A 26112-nucleotide genomic window follows, 5' to 3' on the forward strand; every position below is an offset into this window, starting at 1 on the left:
CAGGAGGTTGAAAGAATGGAAAACCTACTATTTTTACCAGATTTATACCAAAAGCTACAGATTGTTTAATCATAATGAAGTCATAATGCTACATTTGGGCCAACTTCACACATCATGGTTAAGGGTGACTTTCCACTGTGTTGTTGTGTTGTTTGTCTCAAAGTCTCAAGGTAAACACACTGAGTTTCACCCCAAACATGCATAATTAGCCCAGGAGGGGGGGGGGGTGGCACGGGTAGGATCTGTCATTTTTCTTGACAACACACAACTTATCCCACTTCCACACATCTGATTTGCTAATATTTACTAACATTGTCTTGATCTGTCCACTTCGTCCAAAGTTAGTCCGGATCCGGGTAGTGAAATTCAGTGCTCCCACCAAAACATTACGTGCGGCAACTTGGCTATTTATTACTAAACAGACGCCAAATTCTGGACAGAGGAGCTACCAAGGCCTACCTGCCTTCTTACTCCTATCTACAGAGGAGTTAAGAGCCTCTGCCTGGTTTAGGTAAACCCTGGTAAATAAAAGTTTAAAGCTGCGCGACAGAAACACGTGCTGCAGACCAGAATTTGTTTTCTGACAATACGTTGTGATGGCAACAAAACGCGATGTTGTGATGATCAAATCGAGACTTGTCGTTATCGATCTGCATTGTCAAAATGCTATACTAAAGACACAAAAAATTAAGTTGAATCCAAAAAACGCGCCAAGGTAGAGGTCATTTCATTGGGTCATCCGAAGGAGGATAATTTAGGATTGACATGCGGTCAATCCTACATTTTATGCGGTCTTTTTGACCTTTGGCCTGATTCAGGGACCATCCATTGATAAAGGGAGGGGTGCGCACCACAGGAAAAGTAAGTAAGTGCAGCGCAGAAGAGTAAGTGGCTCGCGCAGAAAAGTAAGTAAGTGCAGCGCAGAAGAGTAAGTGGCTCGCGCAGAAAAGTAAGTGTCTCCAGCAGAAAAAAGTAAGTGTGTTGAGCAGAAAAGTAAGTGTGTTGAGCAGAAAAGTAAGTGTCTTGAGCAGAAAAGTAAGTGTCTTGAGCAGAAAAGTAAGTGTCTTGAGCAGAAAAGTAAGTGTGTTGCACATTGTTGATATCGGCCACGGTAAATGATGATAATGATGATGGAAGACTCACTGTTACTAAGTTTTAGGACATAGAAGAATCCTAAAACAGTAAGCTAAGAATCACCCTGCCTGGCAAGTCATCCTGGGAGGAGCAAGAGGCAAACACCTGGTCTGGTCACTTGGGCAGGTAGGCATGAGCTCCAAGCAGATGTTGGGGTGAAAAATTGTAATGTTTTCTGACTGGCTGGGGAGGGAAGGCTGACAAACAGCTAATCTCCAAGGAGCTTTTATCAGCCTGATAAAAGCTCCTTGTAATCTCCAAGCAGATTTTTCGGTGGAAAAAAAATTTTTTTGAGGGGGGGGGGAGACAGTATCCAAGGGTCAATAGTCCGAGAACCAGGAGCTTGCATCATTTTGCCTTTGAGTTTGAACTTCTGCTTGGAGAGTGTGAGACAAGAAATTAGAACCACATTTGTCTAGGGTAAAATACTGTCAGAAAACAAAGCTGATATACAAAGAAATTTATCTATTTGTTTAGTGAAAATGTCACAATTTTCCATCCCAACATCTGCTTTGAGATTACTAGAATGTATGTTGCCAAGGTTGAAGTGTATTGATCAAAATTTCCCAGCAAATCCCTGCTGGGAGATTATATTCATTATACCAAGGATGATACAAAGGTGAAGCCATACTCTGTATGAATATTGTATGCCAGGGCTAATTAGAACAACCTTGCTAATACACACCCCTTGCATGCCTTGTCTGACATCCAATACATATGCAAATTTACCAGACACTGTAGTCACTGTAAGGTGGTAAAACCTGCTTATGATAATCACATAATTGTTATTCAAAGCTGTCTGAGAGGTGGATAATGTGGTTAATCTACAGGATTACTAGAATGGCTTCTATTCCCTAATGTAGTATACTTTGTTAATCTCCAAGCAGATCCTATGGTGGCATATAAAGATAGTATCAAAAGCTGGCAAAGGTAGCCGACTTTGGTACACAATGAACACTCCGAGGCCAGCTACATAATACATTCCTTTGCCAGCTTTTGATACTATCTTTGATATGCCACAATAGGATCTGCCTGGAGATTATACTTTGTATCCCAGATCCCAGTGGAATCTTACAATTTGTTAGGGACTCCATGTGAAAAGCTGAATGTTCCAACACACCAAGGACACCCTCCAAGCAGAGGTTAGGCCTTGCTTGTTTTGGACATCTCTTTAACTTTCTGTTGGCCTTTCTATTTTGTCAGTTTTTCCAAGATAAAAACCTCCTTAGTTTTTCCATGTATTTGCCCACTTATGAGTGAATGTAAAAAGTACTGATGAAATGGAAAGACAAAAAGGCATCAAAAGATGCCCCAAACAAACCTAACATCTGTTTGAAGAGTAGAGATCCCATGAGGAACCCCACTTCTTCCTATGGGAATTGTGATGATCAATCAACCATTCATTGGAAAAAACACACCAACCTTGTGGCAACTTAACTTTGCTTGTCACAACCAAGCTTTTAAATCTTATGAAATCTCAGAAAGTGTTTGGGCTGATTGCAATTGTAAAGGGCCTGAATTAATGCTACCAATACACACAATTCCTCTTGCTTCTAAATCCAATACACATGCAGTTGTGCCAACACATTCAACAAATTGAACAATAACAACTCTGCAATACATCTAACGGAAGAAAATACTTTGACATCTATAATCTATGTAGAATGATTCTGATGAGTGTTATCTTCCAAATGATGTAGCGTTAGTTTAGTCAAGCAAGACATCACAACAACAACAACAAACATTCAATGTAAACAATCCCGTTGTGGTTGGTTGCTAGCGACTGACTTTGTATGCAACCACCAAAAGAAAGTATTTGCCAAGGCATCACAGCAACAATACCTACAGAAATGGATTGTCATAGTCATTTCATCTTTACTTTATATTATTTGTAATCCTCCATGATTTCTATAGTATAACTAGCCATCCCTTTGTGAACAACAGAAAGCAAATAAACCCATTCATAGTATTTGCTTAATGCATTGATTTGTATGTTAACATTTGTTCTATGATAAGCTTGTTCTGGCATATTTTGAGTCGCATAAGAAAATACACTTTTATCAATTGCCGTATTATTATTCGTATGTCGAAGACGTAAACCAAATGCAGCTGGTTGTTGCTAGGCAACAGCTTGGGGTCACTTCTGCCCCCCTCCCCACAACCTTTGATAAACTCGGATGTCAAAAACAAACGAACAAACTTACATCTTTATAATCCGTAGCCATGAAGCCCCAGTCCATGGGCCATTTCTTGTACGCCCTGTGCTCTTGGGCTATGCGTGCTTTCCTGGTGTAAAACAAGAAATAAAACAGTGAGTGGCCATGTTTACATTATGTATTGTGTCAAAATTGATACATACACACCCGTAAGCCTCTGAATTAAAATACTCTGATTTCTCACTGCAATTTGTACTGGAAGCGAATTTTAGATGCCCCGAAGTAGCGACGTTGCCAGGATTCTAATGTGGATGAATATTGGCAGACATTGGGGCCGTTTCAGTCGACCTTTGCAGGGGACATGTGGGGCTAGCGCTGGGTCCGCGCCAGAAACTACCTACCATATCTGATCGAGCGCCCAAATATTGCAGGCGGCTGCCCTGTTGCTCGGCGCCCCGCCACCCTTCACCGCTGCCGCCGCCGTGGCCATCCTTTCTCACGTCCGCTGACGGTTGTGAGGAGCCCCGAACCCTTCCCTGTGAGAATCGCGGTGTAAATATCTCGCCCTGGGATTTCTCAGGCGGCTAAAGTTTGCGGAGTGTCGGGCGGCCGCCGCTATGGCAACCGGACGCGACCTGTAATTCAATCCGACCGGTCGTCAATCAACCCTCGGGTCGTCCCACAAACAAAAAACCTCAATATCTGACCAAAAATTTCAAACTCACACAGCCCAGTGAACCGCCATTTGAGAGAATTATTCCAGGTAAAGGGACCTGTGTGTGCAGAATTTTAAATTTCGGCAGGGGTTTTTAGGTGTTAACTGGTTAAAATTCAGGTTCGGTGATGTTCGGGTTCTCTCGCTCTTTGCACGAACTTCCGGGGCCGCGAGGCGGTTTTTGGAAAAAACGGTCACGTTATTATTCGCGAATTATCGTTTCCTTGCGGACAGAATTCGGTCCGTCCTGTCAAAATTTGTGCAGAAATAGGAATTGATTTTTTATCTCAGTAAAATGGTGGAGAAACAGGACAGATTTTTTATGGGAATAGGAAAATTAGGCGAGTCCAGTGTCGCGACGCACCCCCTGATGAGAGCCTCCATTGGCGCACGAACCATTATTTTGAAATTCATCATGCGCAGTCCCGACCAACATGGCGGGCCAAGTGTCATAAATTTTTATTCTTTTGCAATTTTGTGCACACAAGAAGACGCCGTGGCCCAGCCTGGAGTGTTCCTATGCTAGATTTGGGCGTGTTTCGGCGGTTTTTCGGCGGAAGATGCCCGTGCTGCTAATGCTGTTAGGTGAGGATGTGTAGCAATGTGGTGGGGTTGGCACTTCCGGTTGAGCTCTCATTTGGTTTCCGGTTGCTCGGACCATGCACTTACACCACCTTTTTCTCTTCTTTTCTCCAGTTTTCCTGCTGCAAGATGTCCTGCTAGCCGAAGGTAAGCACATCTCCTCTAGTCTGACCGAATTGCACCCCCAGAACGGCCCTCACGGCGTGCGTTCTCCATAGGGAGCCGCCGTTCGAGTTTATTGTGGTTATATACAGGTCGTTGGAGCTAATTTGACACTTGCATTAATTAATTTATGATTAATAATATATAAATAAGTTGATTTGGAGTCCGAACGCACGGCGTACGGTCCTCTAATTTTGAGAATTTTTCGGGGAATTTTTCACGTTGGCACAGCGCCCGTTTGGACCTGACCCCTTGGGTCACATACACAATACATACAGACGGGGCTGTCATGAAATGGTGGGCCGACCCTACATATAGGTCAGAGTTCTGCCCTGTTTTCCCCTCCTTCTCCAACCCCTACATTTTTGACATGTCTGTATTTTGTTCAGAAGTAACGTTTGGGTTTGCTCGCCGCCGTGCTGCGTCATTTCTGGGCGATATTCTGCGGTTAGATTGCGCTGGAGGCTCGCCTGTCTAGACGCCCATTATTGCCGCGCCTGGAAACTAGACACCGTGCACTCGGGGCTCCAGACAGTGCGGTTTTCCTCAAGCATTCACTCCAAAAAACCCTCCGCAGCCCAACATCGTCAGCTCACAGCTTGCAGAGGGAGAATTTTAGCAGTCCTGCGGTTTTACACTCGTATATGGAGTGGGCTGCGGACGTGTGAAAGAGAGGGAAGCTTATTTTCTAGGTCAGTGGATTTTTCCTTGAGTGGATATGTGGCTGACTAGGCAGAAGGGGATGGGCTTGAGGGTCTGTGGCAGGCTGACAGCACTGCCTCTCCCCAACATCACTCTCTCCCTGGCACGCATAAGTGTAGCTGCGAGGCATTGTCAGATATTGTCAAGGGTGTATACAGCAGAACCCACAGTTCCTAGGCTTTTCCACCAGGTGTTACTTGTTTTTCTTGGCAGGGGAGTGAAGTGTGGAGGCAGGGAGGGTAGGTGTGTACAGGAGCAAAAGACAGGCGTGAGGAGGGGTCACATGTGTATACATCAACTCCTGTCCCCCAAAACATTTCATCCGAGATGTTTCGGTCCAGATTGCATCCTCGTTTGCGTCTTTCGGTCAGCATAATTCTGCGCAGGGCTCCAAAAATATGGTTGTTTACCACCAGACAACAAAGCCAGGAAGGCTTCTAGGCACAGGGAAACCATAGGGCCCTGGTCATGACATTTGGATTTTTATGGGGATCATGTGACGTTCAGTCTGTCAAAACAGGCTCCAGCCTCTCCAGCTCCCCTGCCCTTTGTCCAAAGAAACATGTCAGTCCTACGCACGATTTCGCTTCGTTCGCTACCGGCGGTTTATTCCTGAAAATTTTGCAGGGCGCTTTTTTACGTCTGGTAAAGCGGGATGTAGGGAGGGAGAGCAGTGTGCAGAGGGGTTAGATTAACGGAATATCTGGTGCTGCAAATCTAGGTCAGAGCTGCATATAGACAGCCTTCTCCATTAGCCAATCCTTATCTAGAGACCGTAATGACTGAGGATGGTACCTGCATTCTCAACTGACAGTTCAACAATATCTTACCCTTTTATTTTTTTCTCTCACATAGACTCAGAATTTTTTCATGGTGTTTCTAAATCTAGTGGTCTTTTCAAAGCAAGATGGAACAAATATTGACGATATCAGAGATCAATACCATTTGCTGGAAACTCATAATTTTTATTGACATCTGTTTCTTTTGATGTTTTGTCCAAAATATAAAACATTATCTGTGTTACCAGACACTAGTTGGTGTAAAGCAATTTAGAATGTGGTTAATGCTTATTAAGCAGTCAAAGGTTGAATTGTTTATGCCCCAAATAAGGTACCTCTAGATTTTCTACTTTGACTTAACCTTAAGGTACTAAAATGATTACATGATATTAACATTTCTATCTATTTACCCTTTTGAATTATTTAATTGTGTTTTGAACTATTGCATAGCTATTCTTTGCAACAATTAGACATATATCAGATATTGACACAGACCTAGACAACCTGTGTCATACCAACCTGGTGATAATGCCACAATCATATTTTTGCCATGCTGGCGGCCTGGGTTGCCCTTGAGTCTTTTAAGGACTTGGTGTGAAAGGCCCAGACTGCACTCAGTATTCACAGTTGGCTCTTGTTTGACTAGCATGCTGCCGTTCACCTTATTGGCCAGGCATCTCCGCACTTTCAGACAATTAATTGCGTCTGGGAGAAACATTACAATAAGCCATGCCCAAGAGCAGGCGAGTACCGTGGGCATAGCTCATGCGTTGGCTTCAACTCCGTAGAACGGATTCTGTATGCATAATAATGTAGACTGCAAGAGGTCAGGTGAGCCGGCAATGTTGTCATGCATGAGTTGCTATCATGACTCCCGATCCATTTTTTCTCTCTCCCCCCCTCTCTCTCTCGCTGAGTCTCTCCCCAACAAAGCATATTATTAATATTGATCCGCCCTGTCTAGACCGAAGAACTCTGAGAGCTGACATTTTTAGAATGTTCCAGAAAGGTGCGTGTTGCAAAGTGGGTTCTAATTGGGAGCGAAAAGAAAGTGCTTCTAAAGGTTCTGAGTGGGCGTCTGACGGCATGAAAAATTCTGTATGTGACAATGAACATGACTAACTGGTTAATCGGTCGGCCTCGGCAACTAGATACAACATGATTGGGATAGCTGAGTTTTTAGGGGCTCATGTAAATTCTTCGCCGATGTTTTAGAGACACAAGTACAGTAGATTCGGTTCAGGTTGCAGTGCTTGAATTTTGCGGTTAGATTAAAGTGAAGAGTTTGCGGTTGAGACGATAGAAGTCGCACAATGGAAGCCAGAACATATTTGTTTGTGGTGGGATGACCACAAAACCACAGAAACCGCATGCTCAAAAACACTGCAGGGCTCAGAATACTGGGTATGGCTGAGTCACTGTGCTCCCAAAATCAGAGCTTTGCGCCAAATCTTCTTACTCTTTAGTACACCAGTACTGCACAATAGTGTATTGTACTCTGAATACATGTATGAAATATAGTAGCAGGGCTCGAAATACCACCTACATATGCAGTTTGGTGCAGGTAAAATTGTAGCTGTGCAGGTATTTCTGGTGTCTACCTGCACCTAACCTGCACTGGTCTATGTACTGGGTTTTATACATAAATGTCCTATGATGAAGGTGTATATGGATTGTTATCAGCTGCATTGACTGTTACGACTTATAAAGTATTCCTAAATTCAGAGTGGTGCCTGTATAATTTGTCTGATGCAGGTAATAATACCTGCACCAGTGCAGGTATGCAGAAAAAAGTATTTCGAGCCTTGAGCAGTGTATACATGAAGATTTTATTTACTTGTTAATGACGTGCTTCATTTCAAGAATTCACATACCAACTACTGTATGTAGATTTTTTAAGAGTATATTGATCTTTTAGGCTCATTGTAGGTAATGTGTCAAAGTTGGGGGCCCCTCGGCATTGCTTATAAATGTTAATCTCCATCCAGATCCACAGTGAGTAATGTATAGTATCAAACTTCTCCGGTGCCCGTTTGACTCCCTTAGCCGGCTACACTCCTTGGCCAGCTTTGATACTATCTTATGGTACCTTAGGATCTGCTTGGAGATTAATAAATGTATTGCTGCCAGCTATGACCTATTACCCATGATGCATCACACTGCAGATGTGCATTTGAAACCATGAACTAACATATTACCATGTGAATATCTTACCATGTGTCACATTACCTCGTATGCAAAGCCAGCAAATCGTCGAAGAGATTAAAGAATCTCGGCATGAAAAGAAGCTTGCAGATGAAGTGAAAGCCAGGAAGTTAGGGAAGTTGAATATTTTGTACATCAAGGCTCGAAATACTGGGTGCATGTGCACCCAGGTGCACCCAAAATTGGAGCTGTGCACCCAATTATTTTCTGTGGATGCACAGGTTGTACCCAAATATTTTCTTAGGTTTATTTATGTAAAGATATCAAAGTACATGTATAGAGGTCTACTTGTAAACATCATATTCTTGACATCTAAAAAGTGTTAGAAAGATAATAAAAAATGTCTGTCATGGTACTTGTTTAAGAATTTGGTTATTACTTAAATTTGAGTCGTGCACCCAAAATTTTTGTAGTGCACCCAATTTTTTAAGCACCTAATACCAAAAATGAATTTCGAGCCCTGTACATACATATGATAGAAAGTCGTGAGATGTCATTGCTACTACATTGTATTTTACATGCAGAACAGATGGGACAAAAGATACGCACCAGATATACGTTTCTAGGTGCGTGGGTAATGGTGACAGTGTCCACCCAAGTTATGCATTAGAAGATTGCTGTTAAGATGTCTGAATGTTAAGTGCTCCATCATTTATGTGTCTTTGAATGTCTTCACTCTGTTGAAGAAAGTGGTGTGAGGACCACTCAGGGGACCGATACAATCTGGTGTGTGCAGACAGGTGGTCACTAGAGACAGGCTTCTTGATGCTCGTGTGAATGGGGAAGGACCTACAAAAAGTGGTGACATTGGCAAGGTTACATCCTTATGTAAAATGGTTTTTCACTTCTGTCTGTGTCTGTGTGTCTGTGTGTGTGTCTGAACACGGTAAGACCTGGAATGGATTGTGTTGCAGTGGCGACGGCACTGTAATATGTTGGTGTGACATGGAATGGATTGTGTTGCAGTGGCGACAGCACTGTAATATGTTGGTGTGTGTGTGTGTTGGTATCCCCCCACCCCCCAAAATAAAGTCTGAAAATATGTTTGGGGGACATCAAAAAAACTTATTTTTGCTAATACAGTGAGTGTCATTACACCTGACTTAGTCAGCTGGCAAAATTTGCCCCCCAGACTCAACTCCCATATGCTGAAATATGGATTAGCAGCATTTCACCATCAGACCACCCCTCCACCATATGAAATTTGTTACTGCTGCCTATGATTTTGCTGTTCAACTTTATTTCATGTTGTGTATCCCTAATTATTTTTTCTATGTAGGAAAATCTTAATTTTTAGATTAGGTTCCCATAAATGACTTTTTGAGCTCTGTAATTCTAAAAATATGCAGCATGTACTCCACTTTTTTTGCTGTTCAAAGCTGATTACATCACTAATGGCCAGACGTAGAATGTCCATTGAAGTCTACGCCGGATGTAAATTTCCACGGCGAATAAACGTATCATACATGTCTGAACACCCTTGACTTGAGGAGTTATACGGAGCATACATTACAGTACATTAACATTTTTTCCAGACATCGTTAAACTGCCTGCTTTGAACTAATGTGCCCCACTGTCCTTTATATCATGCAGCCCATTATCAGTAGCAGAAATACTCCCTAGCCTTCCATCACGGAAAAGGAGGTGTTTCGCTTTATAGTCAATTAGTTTTGCCAAAGGGTTTGCTGCCACGTGAATTGTAGGAGGAATTAAAAAAATCCAACATTAGCTGTGCGTGAGAAATTTGTACAACCGTAATTATCATAGTTTTGTGCTGTGTTATGCTCTTACAAAGTGCGAATTATGCGTCTAGAGCCAGGCTAGCTTTTTCCGAAGTCGTAAATCAGGGAATCGCGGGATGAGAGCACGCCGTTAGTTGACGGAGACTTGTCACGCCGCGCCGAGCGACGGCGAGTATCAGCCCTCCGCAGCTGCACTTGAAATACGGCTCCTAGGCCTGCCTCTCTGTCTATGATTGTGATTGACCCAAATACATGATGGCTTGGCTGGCAGTCTGCTCACGTAGGGTCCGTGAGGCTCTTACATGTGCCAAGCTCCTGACACACAAATTTAGACATGAAGCCTTGCAGCTTTTCAAAATGCTAAAGAGGCCCCAAACCTTCCCGCGAGGGCTTGAGTATTAAACTTGGAATGAAAACGAGATATCCGCATCCCTTATTATAAATGTATGTACATGCAGTGCATATTTTATGACAAGTTCTTTCATGGGCAAGGAGAAATACATAATTGAAATAAGGAGTGAACATAAGTTGATATTCTATATTTAAAAAAAAAATTGGTTCAAACAGTATGCAATAGTCAAAATCATTTATTTGTGAACATGACTGGCCAGATGGTTGTGGAATTTTTAAGGAATTTTTTGTTACATTAGACATTATTAACTGTTCATCATTATATGCAATAATTCAGCACTTGAGAAAGAGTGTGGAAGTTGAATACTAACTACTACCAGTGGATTAGCCCCCAGCTTTAGTGCTTGCACAAATGTGCGGCGCAAGGACTATAGAAGTGGAGATGTGCATCGACCTATACACTGAAAGGTGTGGGAACTGTTTTAACTTATTGTGTCTAGAAAATATATGTGGTTGGTTGATGTGAGTTTTGCCAGGACTTAAAAATAAATATTTGGAACGTTGGAGAAGAGATAGCCAGTTTCGTGCCTGGCTCCTTGTCAGTTGATGCGAGTTTTACCATGAGTTATAAATGAATATTTGGAACATTGCAAAAGAGATAGCCAGTTTCTTGCCTGGTGATAGAATATTCAGATAGCAAGGAACTTAGTTGAAATGGTTTGGCCATGGCCAACCACAAGTTATAAATAAATATTTGGAACCTTGCTGCAAAGATAGCGTGTTTTGTTCCCGGTGATTGAAGATTCAAATAGCAAGGAACTTTGTTCAGCACTTTGGCAATGGCTCCTTGTCAGTTGATGCAAGTTTTACCATGAGTTATAGATGAATATTTGGAGCATTGTGGAGGAGATAGCCAGTTTCGTTCCTAGTGATTATCGTGTCCTGGTCAACGCTCCCTACAGCTCCCAGTGGCAGATTTATATTGTTCACTTTAATGCAGACTTTTACTAGCAAGCTGTCGCCGACAAACAGACAGGCGATGCATTTTCCCCGCTAGGCCTTTTTACGCTGGATGCTTGCTCGGAAACGGGTTTGATATGCACGAGGCTTCCTCGCTGCTCAAGCTGTGTGAGACTAACTTGGTTGGGAGCAGGGAAGTTTAATCATACTGGAGGGTATGTATGTCCGTAATGGTTTTTGAAGGAAGCCAGCTGCTTTGTAAATTGTAGCTGATACTAGTGATTTTGATTGTGTGTGTGTGTGTTTGTGTGTGAGGCACCTTTGATGCAAGCAGTTTTCTGTACTGGACATAGTAGAATTCTTTTACACAACCAGTGAATACTCACTTTGCTTGCGTTTTGATGTCTCTCAGACACCTTCCTCAGAGCTTCTAATAACTGGAGTTCTGCTTCTCGCAGGGTCGGTTGGATTTTTTTTTCTCTTATTAAGAGTCTTAAATTTTTGTTTAGATTTTGGCCAAAACTATAGTATTACAATACAATTTAACAAAGTCAAGGTGAAATGCATAATATGGACACTTCAAGTTTGTGTAATGGTTAAAAACTTGTGTATACGTTTATTCTTCATTCGGTTAGACTAAGGCAGTTTTTTTCTATTTGAATAGGAAGCAGTATAAATAAAAATTCTAACTGGAAACTCTGTGACTTCACCACCCACCCCCCCAAAAAGCCTAAGGTCGGCAGGTTTTTGTAGGGTAGATGGGGAAACGGAAAACACAACAATTAATTTCCCAGGCCTGTGTAAGGTCTGGTTTGAAGTGCAACGTGAGAGATTAAGGGATCACTACCAGTAACATCACTTTCTAAATTAAACCTGTGAGGCTCATCATGGGGTTTAAACGAGTCTCTACTCCAATGTTACATTATACATAGCTTCAATGTCTTGAACCCTTTAAAGAGCCCAAGGTTTTCATTATTGTGTTTTTATGTTTAGTGTAAACACATCGTATCACTGAAAATTTCTTGGAATAGTTCTTAGAATTTAGCACAAAAATTATTCAAATGAAAGAATATTAACTTCATGTTCATGATGTTATTTGCATAGTTATTATAAATGCTAAATGTAAGTGCTGGCAATAAATAAACATTTTTAGAATATGATTTAATACAAATGTCACATAAGACTAACGTTGAAATTTGTTCAGCTTTTTTTCATGCATTGTGAATATTGCATACTTTCATATATGTAGATTATGATGTAATACAGACTTCATATTTGCATAGCAGTTGGAGCCAATCAGATAGCTTAATACATATTATATGCCTGGCATATTAAGAACCTTGCGTAGTGACAAATTGTGTTGATAGGCATTGAATTTAAAGATATAAATGTATAATTCTACTAATTTATTTAAGATATTTGCATCATGTGTGTTAATTAGAATGGCGGAATTTTGCAAGCATCAACAATAGACCCTAAAAATGTCATCCTCTGGAAATTGATGGCAAAGCGGTGGGTCTACTGTAGTTGTAGGAAAGAAAATTACATCTTCAAGTTCGAAGTAATCAAGTATCATTTTGCACTGCTAGATTAATTTCCACAATCACTGAGCCAAGTCCTTGTACCACAACAATTTTGCCGTCAGAATCAGAGACTGATGTCTGAATACTGATAAATTTGTACATAAATTCTAGGATAAAGATAGGTAGTCTTGACATGTTATGACACTGCCACCAACATTTTTTTTCTAAGAAACTCCAAGAAATCTTTAAGGTCCTTAGGATTGGGGTTGGGTTGTCCTGAACCTACTGCTAAGTAAACATGAAGTTTGCTGAGTTGACCTGAGTTTGTGTTAGGAAGAAAGTTACGCTTATATCTAAATCAATGGAAGTGATCATATATATATATATATATACACAGGATCGAAGTACCACCTGCATATTATCTATATGTGCTGGTTAGTGCTGGTGAAATTGGAGCTGTGCAGATATTTCTGATGCCTACCTGTACCTAGTAATTGTAGCTGTGCAGGTATTTCTAATGTCTATACCTGTACCTACATTTCTGATGTCTACCTACAACTACAACTGACCACCTGTACATAAGGACCACCTGGCTAATATGGTCACTTATGGTCACTTTTGGTGGTTTTCCTACTAACTCAAACATGAAGAACCCTGTCTCTAGTGACCACCTGTCTACATAGACCAGATTTTATTGGTCCCAAGTTGTCTTCTTGGGCAACTTTTACTGCATTTCATGCCCCTGTATTATATCTTATGTAACTCCCCTTGTAATGTTGTACCTTTGCCCAAACTGGCCCAAACTAGCCTTCCTGCGCCACAGAGTTGGTTTTCTGCCAAGACGGGGTCTGAGCGGGTAACTGTGAGCATGCCATATTCAGTGTCCTTTTGTGCGCTTACCCATAAAGACGTGTGCAGACGTTCACGCTAAAGGTCACTGCTTGTGTTTAACGTTTACGTCTAATCATCAAGCAGATGTTGTGGGAGATATGGCTGTTTTTATTGTCGAGTTTTTCAGACATCTTGATTTTGTTGCACGCGATTGCTACCCCCGCCCACGGCTGCAGATACGTTTGGATGTGAGGAAGGATTGCTTCCCCTTCTCGAATTCCATTTTAATGTCTGTCACGTACGATCTGCAGAATCGTTCGACTGCACGTCCCAAAACCTTGTCCTTCCAGCTCTAGATTATGTTTTGCTCATATCAGTTTTTGATGCAAACTTAATCACTTTCACTTATCTTTGCTTACTTTGGTCAAAGTTCAACTTTCCCCCATATTTTACCACAACAATTGTATGTATTGTCTAAGTTGCTAAGTATCAAAACATCACAATGATACAAGTTCAAGGCAGATGTATCGGTTTGCCTTGTTTTTGGATTTTTTTGTTACTTTTCTGCATGTCTCTTTCTAACTGTCCCACATGTTCGTAGCTATAACTTATTAGTGGACACAAAAGAATTGTGACATTGCATTTAGTGACATTTAACACCTGCCAGTATTTTTTTGTTGTATCTACATGTACTACCATGCTTTGTGATACACAGCTAAGAACAAAAGTATCCATACCGTCATAACTTTTAGTTTGTTTTCTCATGAAAGCTGGTTTTATTCTTCTTTCTATAAACTCTAGATTCAAGTTTCAAACATTTCTAGTTACAATTGCACGACAGTATAAATTTTGTGAACATAGACTATGATAGAGTAATTAAGTTCCATTGTGAACTGTGTATGTACTGTTCTACTCCTCAAGGGCTCGAAATTCACATGTGCACGTAGGTGCACCCAAAATTGGAGCTGTGCACCCAATTATTTTCTGTGGGTGCACAGGGTGCACCCAAATATTTTCTTACGTTTATGTATGTAGAGATATCAAAGTATACTTGTATACATCATATTCTTGACATCTAAGTGTTAGAAAGGTAATAAAAATGTCTGTCATGGTACTTTTTAAAAGAATTTGATAGCTTGTAACTGGTTATTACTTAAATTTAGTGGTGCACCCAAAATTTTTTTGGTGCAACCAATTGTTTAAGCTGGGTGCACCAGTGCACCTAATCCAAAAAATGAATTTCGAGCCCTGTCCTCACATATAGTTAGAGTGGGGGTGAAAGTCAGTAATGTGTCAACCTAACCTTTGTGACTTGTTGGTTAGTGTGACTGTATGGAAGCATTGTCTGAATCCTTCATTTGACGGAATCGATGACGTCCCAAACAAGAGTGCCAGGTGACAGGACTTTATTGCGAAACACGGATCCCCTTTAAATATTCATTGTGTCCAGACTTCAAAAGCTTGTGGAATGAATACCTGTGGGCACGCAGTGTCTCACGAAGGCCTGTTGCACCTGCCGGCTGTCTGGATTCTCTAATTGAATTTCCTGGAGGATAAGCTGGGACGCTCGATGCTGTGTCGGCAGGTTCCCGTGGCCTCTTGCACGTAAAGGTTCCGCTTATGACAGCAAACTTGGTTTATTAAATGGTAACTATATATGACTATAGTAGGGGAACCAAATGATAGCTTGTTTTGCTGGCAAACTTGGTTATTAAATGGTAACTATATATGTCTAACAGAGGAACCAAATGATAGCTTTTTTTTCTTGTAGGTAAAGGTTCTGCTTAGGTTACGCTGGCAAACTTGGTTATTAAATGGTAACTATATATGTCGAGCAGAATAAAAAAATGATAGCTTGTTGCGCCGGCAAACTTGGTTATTAAACGGTAACTATATATGACTAGTAGAGGAACCAAATGATAGCTTTTTTGGTTGGTGCGGGGGCTGGGCATGCAAAAAGATTTGCCGGCCTAGTTCTCGAGGCCTCTTGCATGCAAAGGTTCCGCTTATGACAGCAAACTTGGTTATTAAACGGTAACTATATATGTCTAGCAGAAGAACCAAATGATACGCTAAGCTTGTTTGCTGGCAAACTTGGTTATTAAAAGGGTTTATATGTCGAGCTGAAGAACCAAATGATAGCTTGTTTTGCTGGCAAACTTGGTTATTAAATGGTAACTATATATGACCAGTAGAGGAACCAAATGAAGCTTTTGGGGGGTTGGTGCGGGGGCTGGCAGAGAAGAGCAAAAAAAGTTAGTTGGCCTAGTTCTCGTGGCCTCTTGCATGTAAAGGTTCCGCTTGCGCTGGCAAACTTGGTTATTAAAAGGTAACTATATAGCAGAGGAACCAAAAGCTTTTTTTGTTGGCGGGGGTCTTTGTAATTGTAAGGGAAAAGAAGAAATATTTGTTTTGGCTTTATCATTTAAGTCTGCAGTTTTTGTGGGAACCTCAAACTTAATCTAGATGTTCACTGTGAAGTTTCTTGTCTTGCTGCTGTCTATGTCATTACTTGGCCATTGAAGGGAATAGGTCTGTAGTTACCTTTTTGTCCACTTAAGTCAGGTGTCCTAATTGTTCAGTAACAGAGACGTCATAGAAGTGGTTGAATGGCTCATTTTCTGCAAAGACTGGTACTGTACACTCAGTCAAGTTCACAAGTTTTGATACCTGACTTTTCACAGACTTTTCTCAGATAAATTCTGCTCCAGACAACTTGTATTATTTTGTTGTAAAAGTGATTGAAGAATTGCATCTGCTGTTTTATTGGAATGGGCACGAACATTTTCGTGGCAGTTTCAAGTTCATGGTAAACACATAAAACCTCCATGAAGATTTCCCCTTTATTTTATTGCTTCGAGTTCTTGTTTGCGTCTGGATGACAAATTCCAAATCAATTGCAGTACTTCCTTTTTCTAATAGGAGGCACTGTTAGTGTATACTGTGGTGAACACCTTTGGAAAGGAGCATAGGAAAATATGGTACGTTTGCTTGCAAATGTTGCATTTTTATGCAGATTGCTGCGTAACTTTCTCGTCATTCGTGTGTATTTATTGGTTAAAGGGCAACACTTCTGCGTGTTTTTGAGTAAGTGACGACAAAACATAGATGTCTGGAACTTATGCGGTAGGCAACATAGGCTTGAAAATATCTTCCGTTGAGGCAAACACGGTGGCGTGACAGGACTTGGCAAGTGGACATTTCAAGCACCCGCAACGCAGACGTTTTTAAAAAATACCAGGCGCCAATTGAAACTGTCTTGCGGCGAATTAAAAACGGTTGCGTGACAGTGCTTGGCAACTCGGTACTTCTGAGTACCCAGAACGCAAACTTGTTTCTTTTTACCAAAGTCATGAGTCATCCCGCACTGCCTGCCCATCACATGAACTTGGCATTGTTTCACACTTCAGACTCGCGGTCGCCATGGCAACAGACTTGTTGTATCGCCATGCTGTCAACGGCTGTGCTGCCCGTGGGGATTAAAGAATAACACTGAAGGAAAATGCTATAAATTAGATCCCTCTTGAACTTTTGCTAACCTTTTCGGGCTGTCACATGAAAGCAAATGTTCTGCGTTTCATATCGATTGTAACGTTGATGTGGTATTTATTGAAATCATCCCTTGGGCTCGGTTACTGTCAAGGAAAATTGACTCGTGAGATATATCTTTATATTTATACTAAGTTAAAGACATTTTTTTACTTTAACCTTGGACGTGCTATCACTTCATCTGTAAATTTCAGCAGCATCCAGCATTTTTTCCAGCATCCATCCTTCCCTCCCAGGACAAATATTTCAGCCATTGCATCCATTGTCTAACAAGAATCAAAACTTCACAACAGGTCGTCAAGAGGGCCAGTCAGAACAGTTTCACTAAAGTGAAATGAAGCCATTCAAAATTTACCCCACAAAATGCATAAGACAGCCTTTCGTGATGGCATGTCCAAGGCTTGATTAAAAGATGTGTGCTACATGATCAATGTTTTTTTTTGACAAGTCAATTTTACATAACCAAGTCCAAGGGATCATTCTAAACTAAGTAAAAAATAATGACAGATGTCCAACCGCAAAGCAGAATCTGTCGTCCCGTTGTTGGATAGAAATTTGCTGCTGGTGACAGACAAAAATTCCAGTCATTCCTTCATCTTGACAGACAAAAATTGACATTCAAGAATGGATTAAGACAAACACTGGTTTGCCGAACAAAAGTTATTTTAATTCAAAACAAAATAGTTTTATCAACCAACGTTTCAGTGACTGTATGTCACCTTCGTCAGGGCCATATTGACTGATTCTGCGTTGCATAGCAGCTAGCTGCTGCAGTGGTAACTATCCAGGTAGTAGTTCGCTCCTATGTTCGCTTCTGCTATACCTGTCTGGGGACTGTACATTCATACCTTTTGGAATTTGGTGATGATGTCATTTAATGAGCAAATTAAGGAATGGGTTCTAGAGCGCTTGGTTGAATAGGCATTCCATCACCAAGCGGATGGAGGGCGTTTCCCCCATGTAGACCCCCTAAACAGATACTGAGAAAATTCAATGTCGTCAAGAAGACTGTACAAACATTATTTATAGCCACTATGAGGTACATGTCCAGAAATTGTATATGACTTAGCAGCAGGGGTTTGGAGACTGGTCCTGGTGTGGGTTCACTGCCAATGCCCTGGAGGTCAAGGGTCACATGCTAATTAGCATATCATTCAGTGTCACTTTCATCAGACAAGTACCATTCTCTTATAACATAAGCGTCAGGATACATTGCATTGTGGTGGTGGTGGCAGTTTTGTTGATTTTAGCCAAAATAAAACAGTTAATCACAGGGATATAATTACTATAGATAAACATTGCAAGAAATTTAATCTTCTATAATACTCTATGTTGCATTTGCATGTCTGCACGTGAGCATGTCGGGATTGTATCTTCATGAATATGATGTCCCGTTATGAAGAAAATACACTTATTAGTAAGATTATTGCTTACATATAGTTGTGTCCAAAATCTGATTTACTATTGACGTTGTACAGCTACAAGTCGTAAAGTCGAAGCTGCAAGGTTCAGGTTATCTGCTTGTGAGACAGCTGGACGATTTGCATTAGTCATATCTGGAAAGTCATGCTGGACTTCATTTTTTCATAGCTAGTCTAGTCACGTGGCGGTAACACGGACAAACCTCTAGCCAAGCAGCAGCCAGAATTTTGTTTCCTTGGACTCCGCATGCATTACTTATACTAGTTACAGTGCTGGATGCATATACACTTTTGTGCACACAAAATTGTAGTATCTAATTTTTTATTGTCTGTGCACCTGCTAGGTATTTTTGCAGGGTTAAATACATGTACATTAAGATATTATTAAATATTATATACATTCATGTGTCAGAGAAAGGTGATTGTTCTATAACTTTTGTATCTGGGTCCATCTCAGCTCACCTCACATTGCCCTTGACCTTCTTTGTCGGTCGTTGGGGTACCACAGTTCATGTCAGGTTTTCAAAGCTGCAAATTATGTTGGCTGGTTTTGCTTAGCCTCCTTTACTGGCGTCTCTGGAGTCCCTTGCAATTTTTTAGGGGGAATATGCCGGGAAAGGAAAATATGACGAGGGAAAAAAAGGAAAAATGCCCATACAAGCTTCCCCATTGTACCTATTTCTCAAAATAAATTCCCTTCTCCAGATGATGTAACTACTCTAGTCACCTGGCGATAACGCAGTCAAATCTCTATCCAATCAGCACCCTTCTTTTCGTACCACTGTAGAGTAATATCGCTGCTCAGACACAACAGAGGGTTCTTCATTCCGAGCACGTATAAAAGGAAACGTAGTCCGTGGGACTTAGTGATTCCACTCACTCTCGGCAAGAACTCAGAGACGGAGTTCCATTCCAGAGTCAGACGAGATAAGTGCGACGGTACAGATAGAAAGCATGACAAGAATTACTTTTCAGTTTCAAGTTGCTTCTTGAATGCTTGGTTCATTTTGTGGGAAGCACGAGTGCGTGGATTCGACCTGCTGTGGTTTCTGAGGCTTAGAAAAGAAAATGTTGTGTTCCTGGTTATTTTGGTGTCTCAAGCACTGGCAAAAGACATAAATTAAAGATTCCATGTGAGAGATTTCAGTACGCAGTAGAAAAGAGTAATATAAACAGACCTGCCAAAGCTCACTCTTCTTTTTTTTCGACACCCTGCATTATTGTACGGCTGTATCTGTATTCGTTGGGTCACTTCAGCCAAAAATAAATAAAAAAAGAGAAAGAAGAAAGAAGGGAATCCCTACAAATTTAAACCGACACTAATTTTTTCTGCACCATAATCGGAAACACAACATTACTTTTCCTAGGCCCAAGACACGTCACGAGAGAGACGTACTTGACTGTCTTGTTGGATGAAGGCTGTCTGGAAAGATGACACTGTTGAATGTATAAAAGAACAGCTGCATGGGACATGTCCTTGTCACTGCGGCCAGTCAAACACGGTGCATATTGATCCATCCTGGGGCCATCTAAGTCATGGAGTTTGGTACTTGGGCCATTCCAATTAGATTTATTGGCTTGTAGGTTTTCGCAAGAAAAAATGGGAAGCAACATAAAAGATTTTAAACAGATATGATCATCCTAAGGAGCCACATATTATTAACAACTCCAAGGCTGTTTAACAGTTCAAAGTTTGATATTTTTGAAAACTTAAACAACTTAAGACAAGGCCTAGGACTTAACTCAACTTTTGGTGTCTAAATTGGAACATGTTGGTGTTCATTCATATCCTGCTTGGTATATGTTATTATTGTTTTCAATTAAAAGCAGGAAAAAAATGGACAGGCAAATCGGAGAACCAAGGAATGAATTAAGTGTGGCCTTGCGTATCAAATTTGGTTGAGAGGGATAGATTTCTACAGACTAGACAGTCATAAACTTTATGGCCTGCTTTTGGCTTGGTTTCAAGGTAGGATGAAAGCAGGTGGATTCGAACCTGAGTGGCAGTTAGTCATGTTGGCTGTCATTGGTTGGTTTTCACTCGGGTTTTGGGAGGAAATTACCGTATTAATAGTGTTTCTGAAGATTGTATAAAGTTGTATGGTCTTCAGACACAGGGATTATTTGATTAAGTATCAAATGTTCAATGATATGGTTACAGATTTCTGGGGTACTGCTTAAACCTTTTAATTCCCTACTGCATGAATCACCCTGTAACTAATACAGAAACCATACGCCTATTGTGATTAGGGTTGAAAATATATTGTGATACACATAATCTTGACTTCATTGGAAGGAAATCATCTGTCACAATGCTCTTGTCTGGTCTGTAAATTGATATTGATATTGGGAAGAATACTAATAGCATAAAAGTTGTACTACTGAAAACTTAATATTCTATTACTACATACAACATTTATTTTACCCTCTAACTGATTAGGTACTACAGTCAAACCTGCACAAGTGCCCACCTGTACATAAAGACCACCTGGCCAGTGTGACCACTTGTTTGTAGTCCCTTAGATAATTTTTCCCATTAACACAAGCATTAGTGACTACTTGTCCACATAGACCAGATTCTACCAAGGGTTCTTGGGCAGATGTGACTGTATATGTAGCTAAGAACAGACTTTGACATATCTCTGGCTAACATAATTTATAAAGAAAATGGGACAAAATAGAAAGCTGACAAAAATGCCCCCAAACACTTCAAACAACAGCCGGACCTAATTCTCTGCTCGGAGAGTAGTTATTGACAGATGAACAAACTTTATCCAATGGTTTATTCATGCAATATTCTGGGTGTCTTCATCTTTGGACAAAAGTTATAATCCCTTAAACGATCGGATTATGTCCGCGAGAGTTGTACCACGTGAGGTCAGTGTCTATCCGATGGAGCAGGGTTCAAAATTCATTTTGTTGAAAGCTGCTCTGGTGCACGTAACCTGAAAATGTAGGTGTACAGGAGAAATATTGGGTGCCCCACATGTGATACAGAGCAGGAGAATGTCAGTAAAATCTTAAGACAAACTTACTGCATCTCTTCACATCTTGAATCTGAAATACTATAGTTAACTTCAAAAACAAATAATACTTAACACAAAGGTTTTGCTATTATTTCTGCATGATGCCTAAATGTAAAAAATGTAAAGTATTATTGTGTTCGATCATAGTACCTTTACCTTCAGAACACTAGTACACAAATTACACAAAAATACCCAAATAACACTACACAAACTTCGGGTGCACCAACAGTCAACATTTAGTTGCACAGCTCCAGTTTTGGGTGCACGAAATTATATTATGCACTCAGTATTTCCAGCACAGTATAGAATACAAAATCCTTTGGGTGAGAATTTTTGATTGGCAGCTGTATTAGATGCTTATCAGTAACCTTTGTATTTAAAGATTAATATCAATTTTGCTGCGGGGCAACTAGTTAAATGTAGTATGAAAGTGTCTGACTGAAATACTTTGTTTCTGTTATTCTGTGGCTCGAAATAAAGATGAAATGTCAGTTGTTTCTGCAATCCAGGGCTCTTTTCAGTGTGTATCTTTTGGTCCCTTTTACGGACTTATGCTGCCATAAGTTTCAGCAACTCCTTGATTTCTGTCCCCTTCGATAGACAAAACTGAGTCAGAGTTCATGACGTTTCCGTCAGGATGCACCCATGAAACTTATTGCAAATCTTAAATTTGTTATTCAAAATGTGGGAAATAGCATTTCAGGGGGTTGAAATGTTGAAGTTTCCCCCTGGATCCCCCTAGATTCACAAACTTTTGCTCTAGGCATAAAATGTCACTCCTAATCTTCAGGCAGATCTACTGGTGGCATAAGGAGTTTAGCTGGCCAAGGAGTGTTCTGAACCTACCTGTATCAGTGACTTCAGATCCCTAGTGGCTCAGAACACTTCTTGGCTAGCAAAACTCCTTAATGTAGATCTGCCTGGAGATTATGTCACTCCATCAAATTGGCAGAACAGAGGACAGTTTTGAATTAGAGTTTGAGAAAGCCCTGGAGCATATGCTATGTAAAGATAAGTCTCACGAACAATTTGACAGCTCTTGTCATTAGGAAACTGGTCCAAGTATGTCAAAGGTACACGCTGTCTTGTATAATCAAATTAAACTGTCCTTGTGGCGCCGCGTGTTGCGTAACTGGTAGAGCTAGAGGTCCTGAGTTCGATACCCGCCGTGCCCCGACGTTTTGCCCTTGGGAAAGGCACTTTCCACGACCTTCCTCACTTCACCCAGGTGTAAAAATGGGTACCTGACTTCAGTCGGGGAGGTAAAAGACAAGACTACTTTTACCTTCTGTCCGTGCTGTGTATGTGGCACTGTTGATATAAGTTACTAACTTGTAATCTCCAAGCAGATCCTGAGGTAGCATAAGATACTGTAGTAGTATCAAAAGCTGGCAGAGGAGTGAAGCTGGCTTATAGGAGTGTGTTTCGCAAACACCTTTTGGCTACACTCCTTGGCCTGTTTGGTACTATCTTAAGCCATTGTAGGATCTGCTTGGAGATTAACTAATTTGAGTGCAGTGCCACATTGTCCTCGTCTGTCCAAAAGCAAGTAGAAAAGTCCTTTGCACTGGGTCTGTGAGTCTCCAGAACCAACTGGAGGGAGTACGCCCAGGACAGATTAACCTGACGTGAACTTTCCATGTCTGTAGCCGCTATGGATCAGACTATGATGCCTGCGAATGATTGATTGACAGTCCAAGTATGTTAAAGGTACACGCTGTCTTGTATAATCAAATTAAACTGTCCTTGTGGCGCCGCGTGTTGTGTAACTTTACCCAGGTGTCAAAATGGGTACCGACTTCTGTCGGGGAGGTAAAAGACAAGACTACCTTCTGTCTGTACTGTGTCTGTGGTGAAGGTAATACAAGTCACAAACTTGAGACTCAAGTTTGTGACTTGGCCCTGGTGGATAACTGCACTCAGAGTGCAGTGCCACATTGTCCTTGTCTGTCCAAAATCAAGCAGAAAAAAATTGTCCTTTGCACTCATTGGCTGCATGTTTTTGTCTTCCAGATTGCGGGAGGTTCACGGACAGATTAACCTGACGTGAACTTTCCATGTCTGTAGCCGCTATGGATCAGACTATGATGCCTGCGAATGATTGATTGACAGATTTGCACTCATTGGCTGCATGTTTTTTCTCTTCCAGATTGCGGGAGGTTCACGGAAGCTCTGGGCGATTTCTCTATCCGTGCGGAGGAGTTCAGCCGGTTAGGATATAGCAAGTGCTCGGTACAGATCGTGGCACCGCAGAACAAGACCATCGAGCTGAGTATAACCAGGCTCCAAGGCTTCCCCGTTGTAAATATTACAAACCCCCTCGCCCAGTGCCTCCCCAGATTAGAAGTCCGAGAAAAGGGCTTGCTTGGTGATGTTGGCCTTGTATACAGCATATGCAATGGACTCGAAGAAGACAGCATTCCTTTGAATATACGCTCTACCAAGCACCATATTATCCTGGACTTTTTGTGGGACTCCTCAGTCGACAGTAGTTTTCAAGCAAGATACTCTTTTCAAGACAGTACACAAGTGGAAGGGGAAAAGGACACATTTGAAGGTAGGTGTATACCCTTAACTTTTTTTATTGTGTCACACAAAACAAATGCCCATCCCATTTCAGGTGCATTTCATGTCTGACTTTTGAATTTTTCAGCGCTGTATTAATGACTAAGTCGTAATTTCCCTTGGCGCGCCTGTCATAACGCTATTTTTATCACTTCAGTTCATCTAAGGACACCCCAAAGCATATCTCAAGGACGTGTATATATATATATATGTATATATAGGGCTGCGTACTGGTATTGGGTACTTAAGTGCGATAAGGTAGAGATTTAAAAGTAAAATACAGTCACTTTTAATGTCATCACTAGGCATGGTAAGATTGCAGTCTTGCATATGTACATATTTTGTGACTAGGAACATTCAATTTAAAGATGAAAATTGGAAACTGGAATGAAATATAAACATTTATTTATTGGCAGATGTGACAATTGAAAAATGAAAGTACATTACACAGACTCTCAGGCAGTTTTGCTGATATTAGAGTGCCTACAAGTAGGAACAGACAGATGCAAAGTGATGGTGAATGATATAACATTATAAATCCTTAAAATATAAAGTTAAACATAGTTTGGTTGTTTGAATACCAGAGACACTTGAAAAATTGCAAGCATTGTGTGGACGTTGAAAGCTGCAAGTAGGGACAGACAAATACATAGGAATGGTGATATAACATTACACGTCTCTAAAATATAAACATAGTTTGGCTGTTTTAATATCAGAGAAACTTGAAAAATGCAAGCATTGAAATCAGTACCTTCGATTTGTGATCCTACCGCAAAAGTAAGTTCCTTGCAACAGGTACCAAAAGTCCAAATAAACATTTAGCCACTCATCATCATCATCGGTCGACGTGCTTACACACGACAGGGTTATACCGCCCCTTACGGGGTGACAGACCCTTTCGTATGGCTAATTACAAGACGGGGATGCGCCAGGTCTCCTAGTAATTACTTATGACTCACTGAAAACCACACCTTTATTTTGTTGTGTTGTTCGGTTACAGTTTTGCACCTGTATACCCCTGTACCTGATGCATATGGCTTATGTAACGTTTAAGTACACACAGCCCTAGTGACGTGCACCTTTGATTTGAGATCCTACCGCGAGTAAGTTCTTTGCAACAGATTCCAAAAGTCCAAATAAACATTTAGCTACTAGTAATTACTTATGACATCACTGGAAACAACATACACCTTTATTTTGTTGTATTGTTTTGCACCTGTGAAGTTTTGTAACTGTATACTTCTGTACCCGTACCCGATGCACATGGCTTATGTAACGTTTAAGTACACACAGCCCTACTAACGTACACGCAGCTACAGTGTCCTCAGATGCCCTCTCTCTTCCTGTCCCATTGTCAAGTGCATCTCAGGATGGAATATGTTATACACGAGGAGAATAATGGACCGAATCTCACGAGCTAGAGTAGAGTGAAAGCCTTATCTGCTTGTTGAGGACTGTGCATTTTTTAACACTCACAGGGATAGGTCTAGGTTGATGAATTGCCTCTCAGAGATTATTCATGTACTCTCTTTGCCTTCTACGTTTAGATGGTCCATCATTTTCAAGTGGAAGTGTCATGAGAAAAAAGAGGCTATCTGCATGTTAACCAATAAGATTGCCCCGTGGGTATAGAGTGTTGGCCTTGCAAGGTCCAGGATTCAAGCCCCGTCGGGTCATAAACTTCAAGAAGACTTCTAAGAATCGGACTA

General features: G+C 41.0%; 2 protein-coding genes across 5 annotated transcripts in view; one reads left to right on the forward strand and one right to left on the reverse strand.

Annotated features, from left to right (window-relative positions):
• The window catches only part of LOC118417103 (uncharacterized protein C20orf85-like), a 14899-nt gene extending 10780 nt beyond the window's left edge, over positions 1–4119 (reverse strand). For both annotated transcript variants that reach the window (XR_004831315.1, XM_035822504.1), the window contains exons 1-2: positions 3692–4119; positions 3339–3420 (exon numbers count right to left, since the gene is read on the reverse strand). Coding sequence is in view for 1 of the 2 variants with exons in the window: in XM_035822504.1 (XP_035678397.1) it covers positions 3339–3420; positions 3692–3780 (171 nt within the window). In the remaining variant the exon portion in view is untranslated. The remainder of the gene's footprint in view (positions 1–3338; positions 3421–3691) is intronic.
• Positions 4120–4391: 272 nt separating this feature from the next.
• LOC118417092 (low-density lipoprotein receptor class A domain-containing protein 4-like) overlaps positions 4392–26112 on the forward strand; it is an 87822-nt gene continuing 66101 nt past the window's right edge. For 2 of the 3 annotated variants that reach the window (XM_035822490.1, XM_035822491.1), the window contains exons 1-3: positions 4392–4590; positions 4702–4734; positions 23988–24395. In XM_035822490.1, the coding sequence (XP_035678383.1) occupies positions 4566–4590; positions 4702–4734; positions 23988–24395 (466 nt within the window). In that variant the 5' untranslated portion in view covers positions 4392–4565. The remainder of the gene's footprint in view (positions 4591–4701; positions 4735–23987; positions 24396–26112) is intronic. The other variant, XM_035822492.1, reaches the window with a different exon arrangement.

This window comes from Branchiostoma floridae, chromosome 6 (genome assembly GCF_000003815.2).
Source record: "Branchiostoma floridae strain S238N-H82 chromosome 6, Bfl_VNyyK, whole genome shotgun sequence".
Classification (NCBI taxonomy): Eukaryota; Metazoa; Chordata; class Leptocardii; order Amphioxiformes; family Branchiostomatidae; genus Branchiostoma; species Branchiostoma floridae.